The 14883-nt window shown below is 50.1% G+C and overlaps 2 protein-coding genes across 3 annotated transcripts in view; one reads left to right on the forward strand and one right to left on the reverse strand.

The window, feature by feature from the left end:
- Nucleotides 1-14883, forward strand: part of LOC111852627 (26S proteasome regulatory subunit 4) — a 58122-nt gene that overhangs the window by 14928 nt on the left and 28311 nt on the right. The gene's annotated exons all lie outside the window — the stretch shown is intronic.
- efcab11 (EF-hand calcium binding domain 11) overlaps nucleotides 1-14883 on the reverse strand; it is a 19462-nt gene continuing 4579 nt past the window's right edge. The window contains exons 6-7 of one of the 2 annotated variants that reach the window (XR_011982556.1): nucleotides 5407-5555; nucleotides 1-19 (exon numbers count right to left, since the gene is read on the reverse strand). Coding sequence is in view for 1 of the 2 variants with exons in the window: in XM_023828757.2 (XP_023684525.1) it covers nucleotides 5474-5555 (82 nt within the window). In the remaining variant the exon portion in view is untranslated. Of the gene's footprint in view, nucleotides 20-5050; nucleotides 5556-14883 lie in introns of those variants that run through there. The other variant, XM_023828757.2, reaches the window with a different exon arrangement.

A 14883-nucleotide genomic window follows, 5' to 3' on the forward strand; every position in this document is an offset into this window, starting at 1 on the left:
AAAGACAGCCACCTTCACACTGAAATGGAAAAGCGCAGGCAAGAAGCAGGTGTCACACAGCTGTGATAAAGAGGTCTCCCTCAGGTGGGCTTCACGCTCCATGGTGAAACGTCCTTCTCTCTGCGCACGTCTGCAGATGTGTGTCTGATTTGCAGACTCAGTGAGCCAGAGCCTAGCGATGTGGCCTTAATTTAGCATACAGTACAGGAACACAGTCATTCAATACAATCTGAGCACTGTACACTGTCAAGAAAAAAAGAAAGAGTACAGCCTTGGTACAGGTTTGTTTCCCAAGGTACAAATAATATAAATGTACCCCTCAACAGTACAAAAAAAAAAAAAGAAATGTTCCTCAGAATCAAGGGCATAATTTTGGGTTGAGGTCCATTTATGGGGGTCCAGGTGGTTGTATTGGCTGGTTTTGATTATAATATAATAATTTGCACCCATGCTCGGAGACAATTTTTGTAATTCAAATAAAACTGAAAGGTACGTTTACCTACAGCTAGGGTACAATTGGCAGACTCCAGTGACAAGATTTTTGTGCCCTCAAAAGGTACAAATTCATACTTTTTTTTCTCACAATGTACAGACCAAGAATGATATTTACGTCGGTACAAAGGGTCTTCTACAAGGAAATATACAGCAGCTGAAAAATGCACATCATGTGGAGTAAACCAGAATCGGGAGCAGTGGATGACAAGCCATCCGCAAAAGCACCGTCAAGCTCAGTGAGATGCAGTGAGCCCCATCGCAAACCATGGTTCACTGATCAGTCATCCTGGTCATTTAACATTCATCAATGATCAGACTGAACTGCCAAGGTCGAAGGCACCCTTCTCACTGGAACACGCTACTCTGTACAGTGCAGCAAAACCAGGGGACCAGGCGTCTGGACATGGAATGAGACCACAGGTGCAGCGAAATCCACACCACTGATTCGTTCTGCAGTGCAAGGCTGGTAAATACAGGAAATCTGTATTTTTAGCACTCAGGCTGGTAGTGCTTTAATACTTTGGCTCCTAACACAGCATACATCATTTCCAGGTACAGCCATTCTGCGGCATGCCTTGACTCAGGGTAAGAAGAGGGACTGCGGGGTGTCAGTGCTGAAGGTCAGTGCTGCAGCAGAGCGGGCATTCACCAGGAAGCCGTCCACCGAGACAGACTTTAAAGTGGTATCTCCACCCTGGTGTCCAGCGACCTTCCTTGATGACCCCGTACCTTGCATTCAGAAGAAACTGGCCACATATCTGTATGTCCTCTTTTCATGCCCTGTGTGTCTATGTGACTGTATCTGCCTTAAAAATCTATCATTGTAATCAAAGTCCCGCTTTCCCCTGGCAAAGCAGTGAGCAGCATTCATGCGATATGCAAACCAAAGCAGAAGCAATTTTTCATTGGTGAGAGAGAGACATGTCTCACCCGTCAGTCTTTGTTCTGATTGGTACGTGTGAACTGTCGAACTCTACACCCATGACCTCAGCAGCTAACCCTGCCTGCAGTGGAGTGACAAACAGCGCATTCATGCCACCCTGTGTCAGGGTCAGACAAGGAGAAGAGGCATACGTTATGAAAACGGTGTGCCATCAAATCACACACTATAGGCCAGACTACACTCTGGAAGGCGGCGGCAGGAGAGAATGAAACACTGGAGAAGAAGTTGCCAGATGACTAATATGAAGATGTCCACCCGTTTTATAAAGATAATTTTAAACTCAAGGAGAATCAGTTGTTCTACCACCCAAAGTCAGCCACATGGGCTACAAGATCACAACTCATGCATTAGAGTAGTTCAGTCTCACCTAATGTTACTTAATAGAGTGCAAAACGGTGGCTGCCGTGTTGTGATTGGCCGGATGTGACTTGCGTTCATTTATGACCCAGTGGATAAATTGTCTTCAAACAGCTTAGGGCTTCAGAGAGAAGGTTGTGTCACCTGAGATGTTTTGGAGTAAAGCTCAGACTGAGGGACAAAAATAGCTTCCCCAAGTTAATTTCATTACAGAATGAACATTAAATAATGCCTTTGAACATTCACAAAGTCAGAGGCATCGGCTTCAGATGTTATAATGAGACTATGTTAAATTTGTAGCGCAGATCTGGTCTTTTATCCTTAGTTGGGCAGTGTGAACACGAGCAGCACTGATATAATTAGAGTGAAATCTTCCAAAAGTTACAGGGAGCCGAGACCCTCCCGGGACCTCGCGTGCGAGAAGCGGCTCAGTGGCACCAAGCATCTCCATCTCTATAGCAACCGCCACCAGGCGCATTTCACAAAACATCCAAACATGAAAACAATGTTTTGGCAGGACAGACAAATCCGAATAAGGTGGGGACAGTCCTGCCGGGAACACTGCTCTGTGAGAGAGACTGTAGGTGCTGTACGAAAACCAGGAGGAGGATCAACAATGCCGAAGCCACGAGATAGGATCTCATCAAGCTGGTGGACGTTCAGCAAGCGTTCTCTATCCTCTCTGCCAGCTCTGGGGGGGGTCCAAGCCTTTTACCCCTGTCAGGTAACTAGAAACTGCTCACCAGGCCTGTTAGAGCATCACTCTCCCAACAGATTCACCCACAGGGGATGCGGACATACACAGTCCACAGCAGGTCAGCTTGTCAGGTCTACGGCTCTTCAGAATGGAGGCAGAGCCAGAAAGGACCACATTCTGACCAACAGGACCAGATATCAAGCAGACCTCTTCAGTCCCCCATTAGCCCCTTTATGCACTCCCGGGCAGTGTGTGTTCTGACAAGGGCCAAACTCTCTCTGACACAGGAGATTTTATCAGGCCCAAGTGACTGGCACCTGTTTCAGTCACGGCCACTTGATGGTTTTTATGAGACCTGATTTTATTTACCAGTGCTGTCAAGCTGCACGTTTGATTATGGGCCGTCTGAAAACAGCAGGTACATGCTCAGTTCTGCTGAAATCAATAGGTCCTTTAATCCATGAGAAATAGCGTTCAGCCAAGTCTAGGTAAATCCTTGGGGGGGATGGTGGTGACGATATCACAGGGCCAAACCTAACATCAGGGTAAATTTATGGTCATCCAGCACAGCAAAGTTCTCCAACTACCCACAGCAGAACAGACTTCTGCATCTGAGTGCCTCAAGGCTCCAGAGTCTCTACAAAAGTGTGTGTGTGGGGGGGGGGGGGGGGCAAAGCCTCCACCTACACCTCGGAAGTGCCACAGCAGGGGGACGAGTTCCACATCCATCATCCTGAGTCCCGGCCCCCACGTGGACAGGCATATTCCTCCACTTATCCTGCCCCCCCGCCCCGTCCGCAGAGGTCACAGCAGACTAAGGCAGAGTCAAGCATATGCCGGAATTTTTCTTGTGAAGTGACAAAGGTGCGAGCACAACATTGGCGTCCCAGGATGCTCAGCGAGCTGCCTGCCCAAGAAACATGTCACCATTTCCAAAGCTGTGTCTCTATGACAAAATGAGAGGAGAACCGTTCGTCTCAGCATGAAGCAACCTGTAAGCTGACCTCCAGTTTCTATTGAGGGCTACGTCGCTCACAATAATCCAATACAGCAGAAGCCGCAGCAAACGCTAGAGCCTATCTGCACACGTGGGCAGCATGCGCCGGGCAGCACCGCATAATCGTACCCTCTTAATGCTGTGCCAACATGACAGGCTGATAAGGGCTCTCAAACAGCGGCCGCACTGTTTACTGTCGCTAATTGAGCCCCACTCCAGTAATACAGCTCCAGCAGGTCACGGTCTGAGCTTCTGCGCAGCGCTCACTGAGGGAGCCCAACAAGGTAGGGGGGGGGGGGGGGGGGGATCAGGACAGCCGGACCCCACACATCCAGGGTGGGGTCCCAAAAAAAGGGGGGGGGGGGGACAGAACCGAAAGCAGCTTCCACACACACACACACACACACACAGAGTCAGAGACACACGCACACGGACAGACAGAGACGGACAAACACTTTCAAGTATCAAGATATTTCAAGTGTGAAACAATTAAAAATGTTTCTTAGACATTTAACCCTTAAAAGTTGAAAAATACAGCCCTCCCGCAAAAGGAAGACAAGCAGGCCCTGGCCACAGCACACAGGATATCCACATGCCACTCTGCTGTAAGTCATCATGAACCTGACGAAGAGTGCTGTGCTGAGGTCAGCAGAGCCATGCAGAGGGGTGATCTCTACACCAGGACTGTCAACTGGCAGCGCGGGCAGCTGACAGTGGAACGCGCGGTACGGTGACGGCATACACTGGCAGGCCGCGTGCAGACTTTCCCACTTCCATATGAATCACACAAAATCCCTGCACAGTGCCATCCATAAAACAGGGCTCCGGAGTGGCTGTGCCAGGCTTATAGGTAAGAGCAACAGACAAGAATCCATACATCACGTTTAAGAGTCTGCCTGTTGGAAAATCAATGTGCTCGTATGGGCTGAGAAATCACACTCGGAGACAGAGTTTATCAGAGATACATGGCCCCCCCACAACAGCCTGACCAGAAGCATATTTTCAAAAATAATTTTAAGACAGAAAATGACAATACAACGCTTTCCTGCCTGCTAACAGTGCTGAGCATAACCTCCATTTAAGTTGTAGGTTGACAGAACAAGACACGGCAAAAAAAGGCAGCTCACACCGTGATTCAGAAAATGCAGCAACGTGGCCTCCCTACTCACCTCCCCAGGACTGAGGGCATGGGGCAGAAGACCCTGGGGGGCAGGTCTATCCATCCAAGAACCCTGGGGCCTAACCCAGGAAGCACAGGGCACAAGAAATCTGGGATGCGATGGCAGTTTGTTTTTCAGAAACATTTACAGATCAACAGACACAGGTGGAGGAAACGCAATCTGCCATAGGGAGGGGCTTAGAAAGTGACATTTTAAGCTCTGGGTGGCAGCCCACCACAGGGACGCATCTGCAAAGGGCAAACTCACACTCCTCAATGCGGGCTGGCCTGCGGATTAAAGAGCTCGGCACCGTTCGCCGTCTGCGGCCAGCACAGCACTGGGACAGATTTAGAGAGCATGAGCGTGCAATCACTGTGCAGATGAAGACCCCAGGCAGAATATAGAAACAAACACATCTTTATTTGGATGGGTGGTGAAGCTCACAAACATTATTTAGTACACAACCACAAAGAAACGCTGGACACGCTGCGGAAACACGCCGGGGCTGCGCTGAGTGGCTTCTATAGAAATGATTAAAATGAGTCTGATTACAACACCCATTGTTTAATTTGCCCCCAACATGTCTACCTTTCAGATGTGGACGGATGTAGCGCAGGGAAGAAGGCCCGACTTGTGACCGCTCATAGCTATCTCGAGTGCCTTCCTCACCGTACTAGGCAACAAAGACCCTGAGCCAGCAGTGGCAGATAAAAGACTGTAAATGCAGATGGCATTACTCTGCTTGTGCAACACCTACATCTTTATCATTTGCTGGGTTCAGTGACTGGTCAGGATGAATACTCCGATTTGTTCAAAGACGTCAACTAGGGCTGGTCTTCGGCCCGGCCGACCACACGTTCAAAGTCCTGGAAACTGACGTGTCCATCAGAGTCTTGGTCCACTTCCCTGGAAGGGGAACAAAAACACAGCACCAGCCTTAGCCGGAGCCCAGTTCAGCCTCCGCAGTCGTGTTTCCCACCAAACAGGCAGTCCCTAAAGCCCCCGCCATGTGGCCCACGAGCCTCTGCATGGCGCCCAGCCACGGCATGCATCCACCTGCCCCCGGTCTCCCGGGGAAACCAAACAGGGGGCGAGGTGCCTCTGCCGCACTGATGCGCCCCCTGCAGGGGTGCAAGCACAAATGCAGATTGTGGGTGCAACAAATGTCAGGGGAGATTCTGCAGCAAGAGGGGGTTAAACAAGATAAAGCAAGGGAGCAGGCAAAAAATCAGCCTTTCACGCTCCATATAGACGCCGTCCATATGAGTAAAAGGCTGACGGTGGCCTGTTCCATGTTTCAACTTGGGTGATCTGCTGAGACCATCTTGTCCTCCAACCTCCATCTCTGTACGAATGCATCTCCTCCACTATCCCCACCTGTGAGAGGGGACCAGGAGACAAGTAGCTGACCCACCTCCAAACAAACAGTCATGCGATTGACCCTGAACACCTGGAAAGGCTGGATCAGAGTAACAATGTCAGCCTTGGGGACGCTCAGCTGATCTTCTGAGGACCTGTCCTCCATCCATGCCACTGTATACCAGTCCACCATTACCAGCTTCTTCATACACCTTCTAAGGTGTATTGCCAAGGACAAAGGGAGGGGCGCTCACAGAGTTTCATCACCGTCAGGTGACAGGTGGTCTAGGTTCCCACACTGGCTAAGCAAGGTGAACATTTCTCCTGGGGGAGATGCTCTGCCAACAGTCTAATCTTTTTGATATAGTTTCTGTCCCCTCTGGATACTGGTGTGATACACGCCCAAACACAGAGCAGGATGTGCTTCTTTAATAGGAGCAGCAGGGCTGGTGGGGGTCTTTTTACAGTAAGCATAAATCACCAAGCCACACTGCCATGGCAACCAGACAACGCCGTAATAACATCAGGAAGAGAACAGCACTTGAGACTCATCACCCACCTCAGAAACGCACTCCCACATAACCATCCTTCGCAGCCGACCACTAGAGGAATTTCTCAGGATCTGCCGTAAGGAACCACGTTCACAGTGTGCTAGCTGGAGAATGCGGCCGTTTGTTCCGAAAGACCCCAGGCAGTAAAGATTATGTAATGGGGAAACAACAAGGGCATTCCCTGAGAATACATCCCGTCACTGGTTCTGGTCATTTTAACTTTAGATATCATTTATCTATTTATTCAATCCACTATTCTTTTTCCACACCCCTATGCTTCTGCATTTCTTGACATAAATGCTGGATTAGATATATATACCCTTGTGTCCAGCCCCCCTGTTGCACACTGTCCTGATTTTTGCACGGTACTGTGAGTACTGTGGAAACCATCCCCTAGTCATCTGCTGTTTGTATGTTGTAATGTGCTGCTGGGGAAACGTTCTTTCATGTCACTGTATACCTGTAAATGGATATTATGACAATAAAACCCACTTGACTTAGGTTGACAGGCCAACCTCTAAGAGCAGCTTCCAGGGATCAAAGGTTTACCCCTCACTCCGTCGGGAAAACTCTCCGCTCCGGTTTGCATTTTTGATCAGAATGGCTGCTATCCTCAGGGCCAGAGCCACATTTTCCCCTCTCATGCTCCTGCTGCAAAACCAATGTCTGACACAAAAATTAGCGCAATGTTCAACCATCATGTACCACAGGACATAGTCAGCCTCTGTTCGGTTGGAGAATTCGCCACGGCCACTGCCAGAAGACAGCACACGGCCTGAAGTTTGGTCAAGAGTGATCACTGTCCCGCGTCTGATGTTTCAACCCTCGACTGCTCTTAGGGGCCTCATTGCAGACACAGCCGAAGGAACACCTAGAGCAGTGTTTCCCAACCCAGTCCTCGGGGAACCCCGGACAGTCCACGTTTTTGCTTCCTCTGAGCTCACCACCCTCCCAGGGTACCAACAATGCATGGATTCCGGTTACAATTACAGCTCAAAAGCAAAGTCACTCTCTCTGCTTTTCTACTGGGCAGGTTTTTTTCTGTAGCCTCAAACAGGAATGTCTGTCTTCTCCCAGTACATCCCAACAGATTAAAATGTACCAGTACCACAGACTGTGGAGACGCAAAGTGTACTTGAGAATGTACGTCATTAATGCCATTTTCCTGTGGGCTGCAGACGCTGCCTTAGAGGAGGACGGTAATGGGACACTCAGCGATTCCACCGCCATACTGATGCTTCCAGGTGTGTAGAAGCAGTTCTGCCTGACAGCTTCCCTGAGACACCGCGCACCCTGGAGGATCAGGTGCTGACCTTCCTGGCTTGGTTTCGGGAGGGAACGGGACATCGCCCCCCCCTGCGGGCCGCTTTACCAAACGGCATTTAAACTTGACTAAGAAGTAAAGAAGCTGGTCAAGTAATTAAGAGACTGGAGTTGAGAAGGCGGCTCCGGAAGGCTCTGGAGGCCTGGAACCAAGCCAGGAACAAGGCAGAGTCTGACTGAAAGGCACATTATGCTGTTCCTACAGGAATCCTGCACCTCAGCCAGCGAAGCAGGCATCAGCTGAGACGTTTATTACCAGCATGGAGAGGACCTCACTGCCACGTTTCCAAAGACTCACTGAGGGTAAGTTCTCCAGAGTGAACACAATATGGAGCATGAAAGAAAGAAAAAAAAAACAGAAAACACTGAAAAAGAAACACCAAAGCTTTACTAAATATCTAAGACATACACAAAGCAGATCGAAGACCCAAAAGGGCATGCGAGTCCCAGAGAGACACGCAACATCAGGAGTGGCCGGACTTTGGAAAGCCTGACTCAGCGTTACCCGTCGCACGGACAGACACAGGTGTTGCGGCCAGGTGGGAGCGACCCCCTCCCCCCCCCAAGCCCAGCGGGAGGATGAGTGGGAGGTGCAGCATTGGCCAAGACCACAGGAGGGCAACAGAAAGCAGCAGTAGGAGAAGTGTGTGGTAAGACGAAACCAGCGTTGGACGGTGCGTCTGGGAGCGCAGGCAGGGGGAAGGAGAGAAAACCCTGGGATTCTTCCTCAACTGCAGCGTTTTGCTTTAAAGCGTTTATGTTTTCCACAGATTCACAACAGGGGCCTAAGAGGCCCGGTGGCGTGGATGCATCGGCCGGCTGGCTTCTGTCAGGTCCGATTACCATCTGCGGCGAGCCATACTGGCGCACTACGCCCCACAATGCAACCACGCAGCTCCAGGATCCGTTCATCAGCACCCCAACGGGCTAGTACCTCCCACAATACCTTTGCAGGCAAAGGGGTTCCATTGATGAAGCTTTTCTTCATTCGCTCAAATTGAGTTATCACTGAAAGTGAAGGTTTGCCTTCGCCTCCTGGGGATCACTGTCCCCCCCCCCAGGGCTAGCATCAGTAGGACAGAGAGCACACAGGTGTGATACACAGTATCCAGCCAGAGCCCATTATCAGGACTCCCATTCACGTCACTCAGATCCAGATCTTCAGCATGGCTACCGGAACCTCAGAGCCTTTTACAGTGTGAAACAGCAGCAAATGGTTACCCTCACTGCCGGAGTCTCCATAATTTACTAGAATGAAAATGCACTGCCAAACATATGTCAGTGCTCAGATCATGAAAAACAGGTAAGGTCATCATCCCTTCCGGCCATTCATTCCCCTTTAAACAGAGCGTTTCATGCCAGCTGAAAGGGGCATAGGCCATTGTTTGTCAAGAGAGGGGACAGTAGACGACACAGCAGGAGAAGAATGCAGAAGCTGAGAAAGGCTTTGCACTGGACTCTGCTCTGTAACAGCACTGTATATGTGCCAGTGTCAGCGATCCAACGGGAAACCACATAACACTCAACATCAAACCCCCAGGACATGCAGTGACTTCGGCCCGCCCACTGGGACCGGGAGGGGAAGCGGGTGCCAGCATTGCCATGTGTCGACCTTAGACCCCTGGTCCTGACCTAAATTCCATTACCGAGAGCAAATCCTCGGGGGCATGGCTCCCACACGGCCTGACCTCTGACTATTCGTGAAAAAGGAAAGGGACAGTAAGAACAAAGGTGCCCTGAAACCTGGATAATTCGGCACATCCGCAGCGAGCCCGTAATCACTTCACAATAGGTATCTAGTGCCATTTTGAACTTGATCATAAGATCGGTAGACGATGAGATGGTAATCGTTTAATCCTCTCAGAACTGAGAGTGACTCCTCATTCCTCAAGCACTTCAGCATTTTCCTAGGATAGAACGGACGGGGTACAAGAGGGGGGGGCAAACCAGAAGCAATCCGAGCAGGAAGTGGCCTTGCCTGCTGCGTCAAAGACGGCCGTGTTAATAATAACGATGTGTGTCTCCGTATCCTTCCTCCAGCAGATCCAGCGCGACTTTCGCAGTAGCAGATTGCTGTACCCTCCGTGGATAAACATGCCGCGCTAAGGGCTGCGGGTCACCCTGTGCTTCGGAGCGACAGATTGGGTTTTTTTAAGAGGGAGCAGCAGATCCCTCCACGCGGGCCTACCTCATCTTTTCGCGGTGACCCGACGGAAAGTGGAAACCCTTTACACTGAGAATCCATCTGTTAGCGTATGAAGAGGCACAGGAGGGGAGCGAGGTGCTGTGAAAAACAGCGACGCTGAAGCGGCCCTGTGTCAGGGGGACAGATGGAGTGCTGAGAGTCTCATCTCCGGCTCCGGTCCTGGCCATCCCCAGCCAGAGTGTCTATTTTAGCATCTCCAGAATGCTGCCGGTCATCACCACACCGTTGCCCCCGCATGTTCATGGGCCGAGCTGTCAATCCCGAGCTTAACAGGGAGGCCCTGTGCATTTGGGCTTTGGCGGACTCAAAAGCAGTACAAGAAAAAAAAGGTGTGAGAGAAGTGCCCCCCTCGGGAAAAGCTGGCTTTAAACGGGCCAGCACAGCACAGCGAGGCACGTTTCCACTGAACGCGCTGTTCTCTGTTCCGCCGGAAACGCCAGGGCTGTGATTCACCAAAATCTCCTTGTGTGTTTATTCATGGCCTCCCAGCAGGAGTGTGCTACCGTTAGTGTTCCATGAGCAAAGCGCCGAAGCATCATTCACAAGCCAATGAAGGACACAGAATGCCGGTGGGTGTGACACCCAGTTTGACCAGTAGGGGGCTCCTTTACTGAAGTTGCAGAGCAGTTTCCCTTCACTGCAGTTCATCCCGATACCTGCTCCCACAACTCAGCTGGGTGCTGGGAAACACCACCCAGGGGCAGGGTGCCTGCACTTGGCGTGCCTCAGATAAATAAAAGAAGGAAATGCCCAGAAGTGGGTGGCTGACCAGTGGAGCAGACACCATGCTTCTGGGACCATGGTGCCACATTCAACAGACTAAACCTGCTGAACCCTCGAAAGAACCCTGCAAAGCCTCTGGTGTTGATGTCATCTCCCTCTGCAGTCCATACTAACACTGACAGAGAGAGGAGTCTGCTTGGTTCATCTTGCTTGTGTTGACATTTCGTAGCTGTTCCTGAACTTTGTCCAATACAGACATGAATGAATGTGCCATTGAAATTTTAACAGGGAGAAACAGAAGAATGAGCCGGACAACAGCATCCCGTGAGAGCAGCCAGTCAACCATCAGACAGTGCCACATCACACGGCCCGCAGTGCCAGGAGGAGGCTCGGGGAAGTGGTCAAAGCCGGCGACGAGTCTCCCTGTGGAGGCAACCCGGGAGTAAAAGGCATTGATGACATTGTGGATACAGCAGCACGATAAGGGAATTGAAGCCACTTTGATCGGTACATAGACAGGACAAGAGAATAAAGAACCACTGCGATGTAAAGCAGGTTATCCGGTTGGCCGGCCGGCTGGCCTGCTTTCTCCACACGCGATCCCAGTGCTCCGCTGGGATCCCTGCTTTATTATCACCAGTCGGCAGCCTGCTCCTTCCCTCACTTCGCCAGATGGATTAATTACGCCATTTATCGTGTTTATTTGTCCGTCTGAGAGGCGGGAAAGTTGTGCGGAGGGAGAAGTGGGCCGAGGTTGCTTTGTTCACTTTTTAATTAGCTTGAGATCGCACCCCCCCACCAGCTAAACCGGCCCGACAGGCAGCTGCCGTCTCTCCTATAGCCTGGGGCAAGTGTGTCAGGTTTAACGCCTGCTGTCCACATGTAGCATATCCAGAGCAGCTAGCGGGAGGCCACCAGCGTCCCCATGCAGGAGGTGGACATGGTGGCCGCAGAGGCCCCTCTAGTCCTCTTCAGCTTCTCATCAAAGGAGGGGAGAGAGAGAGACATGGCAGGTCTGTGCGTCCGCTCTGGAAGCCAGGGAACCATGACTGATCTGTGGAGCAGGGCTCTTTGGCGGACACGGCGGAAGGGGATCGCTTAGATGCCGGTCCAAACTATTTTTATTTTCTACAGGAAAAAACAGCCCGTGACAAGAGGAACGGTCTTCCGCTTCAAAGCTCACACAGGCCTCCTCCCAGCAGTCCGGCAGCCCGCATTTACAGTGAATTTCTGCCTGCCAGTCAAACACCGGACTCGACACCCTTCGAGGTTCCGGATGGAAGTTCTCCAGAATTCTTTGCTTTGACTGTGTGCCACATCTAAATAAACTTTTTTCCTCTATGAATGCCAAGACAACAAGAGAAGTTTAATGGTTGATGCGTTTATATTGCCGGACGTTTCACTTACTCAGGTACAGCTACACATCCCCCGCCCCCATAATCCGTAACTCAGATCACGAGTACTATTATCCGCAGTGTTAATGGCTGGTGTTTATGTCCTGTTCCATCGCACACCACAGCAGGTCCGGCCATCAAAGAGAGCCCTTTCCTCGCTGCTGAACCTATAGTTCTCTGTGTATGACACGCCCACCTCCAGGTCAGTGTTGGAAGGCCTGTCATCTATTCTGAAGGACCAGAGCCCCCACCCCACAGAGAAAAGCTTTCTCCAGCTGTAGAAGCATACCTCAGCCAATCATGGCACAGAATTCTGCAGCTGAGTATCTAGGGATGCTCAGAAAAATTCTGCACCCCCCCCCCCCTCCCCACACACTAATGAGCTCCTTAAGATGCTCCAGGAAGTGCGAGCTTGATTGCTCATTTTGTCCAATCAAAACTGAAGTCTGGAGTTATTTTTGGAGTGGAAAAAAACATAAATAAAATAAAACAATCCACAGAGGCAGCTCTTTGCTGGCTTGTTCCTGCTCTCCACTCCAAGTCTGAGGACGAGGTCCCCGGGTAGCACACAGGGAAAATTCAGGCCAGCAGCTTCAAGGCCAGACTAACTGGCTTGGAGAGATGAAAGGTAAGCCATCATTCAAAAACAAAATTAAATAAATAAGTAGACAAAGAGACTCGTTCTAGCACTCGAGATGCCTGGGCTATATCCAGTTAGCTAGGATTAACACGCAGAGCTGTGGAGCCTGAGAGAGCTCAGTCCAGCCAGCTGCCTGCTTCCCTTCCCCTGACAGGTGCAAGACTCTGAAACGCAGCTTGGAGAGGGAGGAGATGCGACCCTGTGGATGAGCAACTTGCCATAATGGCCTGTCGCCAACTATATTCTTTTTCTTTCTTGACAGAAAGGAAAGACCCGTTTGGTTTGATGCTTGAGCACCGACCACAATGGGCAATCTTTAAGAGCAGTGTGTTTGGGTGAGAGCTTACCCCCATGAGCCCCAGCTGGAGGATTCCCAATACTGTCTTTAAAACTGCATTCTGCCATATGGAAGACGTCCACTGTAAGACAACTCAAGGGACTTGCTGTCTGCTGGTTTTAAAGATTAGTCCCCTTTTGACTGCCTGCTCTCCACACGTCAGCCAAAGGAGGGCTATGCACCAAACCATCAAACATGTAAACTCAATTCTACAAAAACAGAAGGTGGTGTTCCGCTCTTTGGAACCTAATGTCCTCATACAGTAAATACCACAGCAATCCTGAGCTGCTACAACGCTGTAAGCCATGCTTCAGTCAAAAGTGTCCAATTAAAAGCCCACTGTCTCTAAATGGTCATCCTGTTTGAAACAAATAACTGTCATATTAAAGTTAGCTAGGTACATAGTCAGGGTTCATTTAAAAACACTGAGGACTGAGGCTGACTCAAGTGTACTTGCACAGCCTTCAGGTGACCACTGTGTGGACAGCAAACCAAAAACAGCACTCACTGTACCACTTATGGGATCAAGGGATAGATAAGAAGCATTGATTGATCATTTTAACAATTCCGTGTCCATTACAGTGTGACAGGCTGGCTCCAGCTGCCCGCCTCTCGGGAGGATAACTGCATACAGTCAGCACAAGGTGTCACTGACTCAAAGTCTTAAAATGAAAAGTGAAATTCTATCTGGGAGGCCTGGAAGCCCATGCAGGAAGCTGCATTTTCCCTGTTCCAGAAGACAAGGGAGGTGACATGCATGTCCACATTGAGAAAGCAGAGGAGCAGTGAGAGGTGAGTAACAGTGCAGAAGGCAGCAGTGGCCCACTACTGTACACCAACCCACTGTAAACCAGCCCTCTCCGCCAAATCTACCGAACACCACCGCTCTGTACCAAGTCGACCGCACACCAGCCCTCTGCACCAACTCTACCATGCACCAATCCACTACATCAAGTCTACTGTACACCAACCCACAGGACCAAGTCTACCATAGACCATCTCTCTACTGTACACCAAACCTTTACACCAAAACAATTTACCCTACACAAGCCCACTACTATGCACCAACCCTCTAAAAACAGTTCAATGTAAGAATGCAAATAAGCATACATATTTCTCTGAATTATTTTAGCAGGACCTCAAATGACATAATTGCAGCGATAATACAATTGAGAAAGAGCCTGTATAGACTGCCTGTACTCCTTACAGTAAAACACTCTGCAATACTTAATTGCATTTTGCTTTGATAAGAGCTTTATTGTGATGTTTTAATTCAATTTACATAGTTCACCCACTTTCCCACACAAAGAAAGATCACAGCTGCTTAATTAATCACTTTCACAAGAATACCAAGGCTTATCTTATCTAATGAATATTAAGCAACTTGGTCAAGCCTGTAAGACTAGAGAGACTAGAGATACATGGGCCAGCTCTGCACGCAGCACTCGTGATGCCCCGCATTCAGACACATGACCACGTCTGCAGGGCGGCTCCAAGACCGCGAGACCGTCAGTGAGGAGTGTACAGCTGAGCAGATGGCTATCAGGGGAGCGATCTCAGTGCCCGTGTTTATGGGAAGCTGACAACAGAAATTTGTCATGGAGACTGAAACAACAAAAAGAGCAACACTGCCAGCAGCAACGCTTCAGGTGTGACATCCGATGGCCCTAAGTCACTCTACCACGATGGTGACAAGGAGGC

This window comes from Paramormyrops kingsleyae, chromosome 14 (genome assembly GCF_048594095.1).
Source record: "Paramormyrops kingsleyae isolate MSU_618 chromosome 14, PKINGS_0.4, whole genome shotgun sequence".
Classification (NCBI taxonomy): Eukaryota; Metazoa; Chordata; class Actinopteri; order Osteoglossiformes; family Mormyridae; genus Paramormyrops; species Paramormyrops kingsleyae.